This window comes from Miscanthus floridulus, unplaced genomic scaffold (assembly GCF_019320115.1).
Source record: "Miscanthus floridulus cultivar M001 unplaced genomic scaffold, ASM1932011v1 fs_879_2_3, whole genome shotgun sequence".
Lineage (NCBI taxonomy): Eukaryota > Viridiplantae > Streptophyta > Magnoliopsida > Poales > Poaceae > Miscanthus > Miscanthus floridulus.
In genome coordinates, this window is record NW_027097397.1 from 72,231 (window position 1) to 79,425 (window position 7,195).

General features: G+C 47.5%; 1 protein-coding gene across 1 annotated transcript; it reads right to left on the minus strand.

The window, feature by feature from the left end:
* Positions 1–3,763: 3,763 nt before the first annotated feature.
* Positions 3,764–5,507, minus strand: LOC136533427 (rust resistance kinase Lr10-like). Its single transcript, XM_066525981.1, has 2 exons — positions 5,371–5,507; positions 3,764–5,273 (listed from the first exon to the last, which is right to left on the minus strand). Exons 1-2 carry the CDS (start codon positions 5,387–5,389, stop codon positions 4,045–4,047), a joined length of 1,248 nt encoding a protein of 415 aa, XP_066382078.1. The 5' UTR covers positions 5,390–5,507; the 3' UTR covers positions 3,764–4,044.
* Positions 5,508–7,195: the final 1,688 nt, after the last annotated feature.

The following is a 7,195-nucleotide window of genomic DNA, read 5'->3' on the forward strand; positions in this document are numbered from 1 at the left end:
AAAATAAGATATTTGAAAGATACACTATCTTTAGAAAAGATGTGAAGATCTGGGGGAGCATGGTATGTAGAGTTATATAGAGACCTAAGACTTGAAGAGAAGAGGGACTGCATGCCCACTCCAGTAACTAAGAAGCAATAAGTTTCTCAATATCTATTGATGTTGTATGACTAATACAACACCTGTTGTTACCTCTTCGAAGAAGATGAATAATATAAACAAGGATTTTATTATACAGGAGCCTATAGAATCAATTGCCTCTTGGCAATGAAGAGCAACAATGGCCCCATATGAAAGTGTCAGTAGCTGAGGCCCCAGAAAGTCTCGAAGAATTAGTAAACTAGTTTTCTAATGACTATGAAGTCTATGTTAGTGAAGGAAATTCAAATGGAGGGTGATCCTATCTCATTTGAAGAAGCCTATGAGAAGCATTTACTCATCTAAATGGCAAGAAGCTATGGAAGTTGAAATGAATTCGATGAATACCAAAGATGTTTGGGACTTAGAAGAAATTCCTAATGGAGCCAAAATAGTAGACTGTAAATGGGTCTACAAGACAAAATGTGACTTCAAAGGAAACACAGAAAGATATAAAGCATGACTTGTAGCAAAATGCTTTATGCAAAGAGAATAAATAGATTACAATGAGAGTTTTCTCTCTAGTCTTATGTAAGGATTCTTTTAGAATCATAATGGTGTTAATGACACATTATGATTTAGAGTTACATCAGATGAATGTAAAGACGACATTCATCAACGAGGATTCATATGAAAACGATTACATGGCACAACCCAAAAAGGTTTTGTCGTGGAAGAAAAGAACATATAGGATGCCGCCTGTAGAAATCCATTTATGGGTTAAAAGTAAGTCTCTAGACAGTAGTATTTGAAGTTGATGAAATGATAAAAAAGTTTGGGTTTAAAGAAAATAAGGACAATAGCGTTTATGCGAAGTTCAAGAATGGAAAATTCATTTTTCACATATGTGAATAGATGACATTCTACTCACTAGTAGTGATGTTAATCTGTTATTAGAGAAGAAGAAGTTTTGTCCTCAAGTTTCAATGTGAATGATCTTGGTGAAGCCGTCATTGGTTCTAGGAATCGAAATTCACCAAGATAGAAGAAAATCGGGTACTAGGACTATCGCAAAGGCATACTTAGAAAAGATTCTAAAGAAATAAAGTATGCATGCAAGTAAACCTATGTCTGCTCCTATAGTCAAGGGTAATAGATATAGAAACTTTTAGTGTTCCAGGAACCGATATGAGATCGATTAAATAAATATGGTTCTATATGCTTCAGCTGTTGAAAGCTTGATGAGTGTACAAGTATAAGTAAAAACTTACTCTGACTGTAGTTTACGTATCCAGAATATTTTGGCAGAAGTTCAGTCTAGATATAGATCATTGGAATGGAGTTAAAAATATCTTATAATTTTGCAAAGAGTCATAGGTCTCATGCTAAGTAAGAAAGAACAAGTACTCTCAAATAGTTGAGGGTACAAATGTTAAGTCTTGGCGAGATATGTAGAGAAATCCACAATAGTTGATAACACAACAGTTAGGAGTATTATTGTGAAAAAACTTCAAAGAAACAGTTGTGGTGTCATCAGTGATGCATACCATAGTATAGCTTGACATGAGGCTTAAGGAACAGGCAAAAGGGGATTAAGGGAATTAGTACCCGGATTTAACAATGATAGACACCAGTAATAACCATTTAAAGTTAGTTAACTCCTAAGACAACATGTCAAGTGTGCTGCCAAACACATTGACACTAAGTTATATGTTGTAAAAGAGAAAATCTAGAATCATTTTGAAAGCATTGAGCACATAAGTACCGAAGTAAGTACTTATGGATCCGCTTATCAAAGGCTTACCACCCAGTGCATTCTGAGAACACATAGTTGACATAGGTTTATGGGAAAGCCTATGATTTCTGAATACTAATGGCCTAGTTGAGTATCTATTTCAAAACAGAGAGGTGTATTGTAGCTGTTAAATCTAATAGGTAACTGACTGTGACGATGAAGCATGCTCTATGTACTTATCTGTGATGGAATGAAAAAAAGATAAAGAAAGTTGAGTTTAAGTATGAGGTGAGATCAAGGGGAAGATTGTTCGTATTGATCTCATCCAACTCGGCCCAACGGTCGAGTCAGGCCTTGATCTAGTGCCCTGATCGGAGGCATCCAACCAAACCAAGGTTGGTGGGACCCTCGTCGCGTAGCACAATATAAAGGGAGGTGGGGACCAGGGCGCAGACATGAGGGTCACGACAGCCGCCATGATCCCCACTTACTTGCCCTAACCCTACTGATCAAGAGAGTGCTGAAGCGGCAGGAAGTGCCACCACGCCGGACTCCACTACGTCTTCTACCCCGACACCTGCCGCAAGTGCCACCATGTCGGACTCCACTGCGTCTTCTACCCTGACACCAGCCGCCACTGGATCCATCGCCACCAAATGACGCCACTGACTAGACCTCGACATGGGCGGCTCGTCCTCCTCCAAAGCCGACGGTCAGCCACTCCTACATCTCCCTCTCTCACTGTCTCCCTCTCTGTATCATGTTATAGGTCTAATTTGAATCAAATCAGTAACAATTCACCCTCTAATCTACATGTTGATGATCCTAATAAACTAACAAAGGAGGCTGACGAGAGACCACCAAGAAGAAAGACACGTCAGGCAGATCATCCACCCAGAAGGAGACCACGATGGTATGGCCACTCTTCGCTTTCGTTGTGGCCGTGGTCTCATTACTGCCCTCGTCGATGGCCGGCGTGTGGCGGATGAGACATTTGGTGTTGTATGCCTTCTGGCCGAGCAGAATCGGAGCCGACCGGCAGTAGGCATCGACTGCAGGTGGGGGTGAGATTTGAATCTCACGCTCCTCCACGCAATTCGCCAAGAGATGATGGCGAGCTCGTCGATTTGCCAGGCGCCGCGTCGGTCGCCTCCCCGGTCTCCCTCATGTACCCAGGCGAAACTTCTCTCCTCTCAGTCCCAGATATCTGGCTGCGTCGCCAGGGGCAATCGAAGGAATCGATGGATGTGGCTACCATTAGAGTTAGGGTTCAGGTTTTGGGATTTTGTGGTGTTGCCTGTGGCTGGGGGCGTACGCGGTAGAAGCGGAATTGAGGAGGTGCTCGATGGATTTGGAAACGAAGACGGAAGCGGAAGCGGGAAGCCTTCCTTCGCCTCTCGTTTTCTACCCTACGTTTGAAACTGCCCAACGCAAGGTTTCCCCTGCGATCGATAACGGATCTGAGCTGCGCCCGGTGGAGCTACAGCTACGGCTTGGCTGCGCCCCATCTTCCTGTTGCTGCGTCGTCGTGTACCTCTGCGCGGACGTGCCCAATGGCGCGGAGCACGGTGGCAAAGCGAGGGGCGGCACGAGACGGCGGCGCCCAAGTTTGCGTCGAGGAACCTTTGACCGCGAGCTAGGGAGAGCGTGGGCTTAGTTTTTGGGCCGTGCGTTGGGCCGGACTGGGAGGTGGTGAGCGCTTTTTTTTTCATAGTCTATTTATTTATTGTGTTGATTTTTTTTTCTTAACATAGCAACTCACAATTCTTCATAGTTCAGACTTGAGAGCTCAACGCAACGCAGCAAAGGCCTTTAGAGCTTCACAAGAGTTAAGTTCACGAGCACCATCAGAAAAAAAAAACGAGGGAGAACGGTGCAGGTGGACTAGTGTCCTTGTTCGCTTGGCTGATAAGTTATGGCTGAAAGTATTATTGGCTGATTTATTGTGAGAAAAAAATATTATTTGTTGTCTGAAAAAGTATAGCTTATAAGCCAAGCAAACAGGGCGTACAAGCTTTGGACCCTGTTCGCTTTGCTGAAAAGCCAGACAAGCAAACAGGGCGTACAAGCTTTGGCCCTGTTCGCTTTGCTGAAAAGTCAGACTGAAAAGTACTATTTACTAATTTATTGTGAGAGAAAAACACTCTTACTTCGTTGAAAAAGTACGGCTGATAAGCCAAGCGAACATGGCCTTTGACCATGTCCTTCCCATTTTCAGTTGCAGCCATTTGTCAAAGCGAGACGATCTCGTTGCTAGTCTCAGAAATGCCAGTTGCTGACACCGCGTTCGCGCTACTCGTCATCGTCATCCACGGGTTCGCCGTCACCGGCGTCGCCATTAGATGCTGGAACGGATTCACAGGAGCAGCGATGCTCATCTCGCCCTCTAGCATCTTCACCACCGCACCCATGGGCGGCCTCGCTTCCGGCTGCTGCTGCACGCACCAGAACGCAACCTTGCACATCCTCTCCACTATCTCTTTATCGCGTTGCAGCTCATGGTCGTCGTCACCCGGCGCGGCGGCCGCATCACCAGCCTCGCCGCTGCTGCACGCGACGAGGTCCACGAGCTCGCCGGTCTCGAACTTGGTCCACGCCAGCGTGGGGAACCACTGCTGGCTCTCGGGCGCCGCCTCGTCGAAGTTCCTCCGCCGCCCGACGATCTCGAGCAGGAGCATGCCGAAGCTGTACACGTCGCACTTTTCCGTGACGCCCGACAGCATCCACATCTCCGGCGCGGCGAATCCCGGGGTGCCACGCACGCAGGACACGGACACGTGCGTGTCCGCGCGGTTCACCAGCCGCGCGAGCCCGAAGTCGGCGACCTTGGGCGTCAGCGCGCCGTCGAGGAGCACGTTCCCGGGCTTGATGTCGTAGTGCACGATCTTCTGCTGGCACTCCTCGTGCAGGTACCGGATGCCCCTGGCGACACCGACGGCGATGTCGCGCAGCGCCGGGAGGCCGACGCCGCGGCCCCGGCCGCCCAGGAGGTAAGCGTCGAGCGCGCCGTTGTCCATGTACTCGTACACCAGCGCGCGCACGACGTTGTCAAAGCAGAAGCCGAAGAGCCTGACGAGGTTGACGTGGTACGTGCGCCCGATGGTTCCCACCTCCGCCATGAACTGCTCCTCCTGGGACCTCTGGGCGAGGCTGCGGTCGAAGACCTTGACCGCCACGGGGAGGCCGTTGGGGAGCACGCCCTTGTACACCGTGCCGAAGCCGCCAGCGCCGAGCCGGGTCGTGTAGTTGCCCGTGAAGCCGGCGAGCTGCAGCGACGTGAACCTGAAGGGCTTCTCGTGCCTGATCTCCAAGAGGAATTTCTCGATGGTGGCGTGCCGGATCTGCTGGTCCGACACCACCGCGTAGCTCCTCGCGACGCCGCCGGCGCATGCCTCGGCCCGTCTGTAGGCGCAGACAATTATCGCGGCGACGATAATGACGAATATGATGGTGCCAATCGCTGAAAGAGAGGCGATCGAAAGGAGGTCAGACAGAGAGGGATCTAAGCATTATCTGTCATCCGGCAAGAGACGTCGCATGGACAGCTTCTTACTCACCGATGGCAGCGTTCGACATCGATCTTTGTCGGCCGGCGTTTCACCTGCTAGCTTGAGTTCAAAACAGACTTACATGGAATGGAAGAGGACACGGGAAGCTTGGACGAGAATGAGTACGGCACTACGGCGAAGTCTGGTGGTAGGCATTTGAGCATTAGTAGGCTTTGGACAGTGTAGAGGGCAGAGGCGCAGAGTCAAATATGCCAAGAACGTCCGTCTCTGTCGTCGACCAACGCGTTTGTTGACGCTGCTGCACGGAGACCGTGAGACAGAGCCAGAGCAGGGCTGTCCTATCGATCAACGCGTTCACAGAGTCGCTGACCAAGTCTTTTTCCTTCTTTTCAAGACCACGGGTTTAGTACCTGTTTGGTTCCGCAGTTCATGAACGCGCCACCGCGTTTAAGCCAAGCGCCTCTGAGGCCGCGTTTTGGGAAACGCCCGCCCGCGTTCGTTTTCAACCGGCCATCGCGCGTTGGTCGTAGTCCGTTTGGCGGGATTCTTGACTTATCTCGATCGTAACGCGCAGATACACGGAACCAAACACGCCCTTAGCCTAAACCCATGTATTTGAACAGTTAGTTAAAAAAAAAGTGTTTGAACAGCTGGCTTGAGGGCGAGGCAGCATGAAGCGTACGGCCTTTTCCTGCAAGGCACTTCCTCCATCTCAAATAGTACAAAATAATTCTAGTTTTGTATTGTATCAAATTAAACTATCCAGATTTATTAAGATGGGTATCAATATTGCACTTGAGATGAATTGACTTCAAACAAAACTGCAATGTTTTTTTTTTTCAAGAACAGAATGAGTACATAGATACCCCTATTTCTTACGCTCAAAATTGTCAATCTGGATATTCAGGTTGTGATCAAATGAATCTCCGAATTGGTGGTGGAGCCGTTAACCCAAGGCCAATCGCCCTGTTCGTTTGGGCTGGTTTGGCTTATAAGCCATTGCTGAAAGTACTGTTGGCTGGTTTGGTATGAGAGAAAAATACTATTCGTTGGCTAATAAGCCATGGTTTATAAGCCAAATACGACCAAGCGAACAGACTGGATATCCAGAGGGGGTCGGTCTATCACCTCAAGGTGAACTGCTCGGTGAAGCTGAATCTCTCTGCTTGATTTTGTTGTCTTGAGAGATGCTACTCTATTCGCAATTGCTGTCAACCTTCTAGGCCCGGTGCACATCGGTGTTCTGTCAGTTCTGAAGCGGCCGGAGCCTCACCGCCTCAGACTCGGATCGAGCATGTTTACCTGAGGAAGCAGTTGCTAGTTTTTTTCATATATTTTTATATAAAAAAAGAATAGTGAAATCAAAAAGTTATTATTATTATATGATTTTTACGAGGACATAGAACGACCTTAATAGCTTATACATGGTTGACAATTAACCACATGCACGGACATCGGACAGATAGCCAGGAGATGCAGCTGTCAACCTTGTTGCAGCTACTCCTAATAACTCGTGTCTTTGTTAAAACCAAGAACAAGAAGTGCTAGACGATGTAAGGTATGGGGACGACATCTTAGAACTGTCATGCCGAGGAGAAGAATGCGGCTTCTCACTTGTCATTTTTTTTAAAGCTATGGACAAAAACATGACGGGCATATATTAATAGAGAAGCCAGGAGAATGCTGGGCATATATTACAAACAAAAGAAAATACAAGAAAACCTCAACATTCACGAAGGTGACAACAAAAGACCCCCACCAAAATACTTCTCACTTGTCAAGACTCTTAGGCAAATTTCTGAAATAAATAGGAGGAATGGACACAGCGTTCCTACCATGGGAACTTCTGCAGGAGCAAGGTGTGATCATTTTT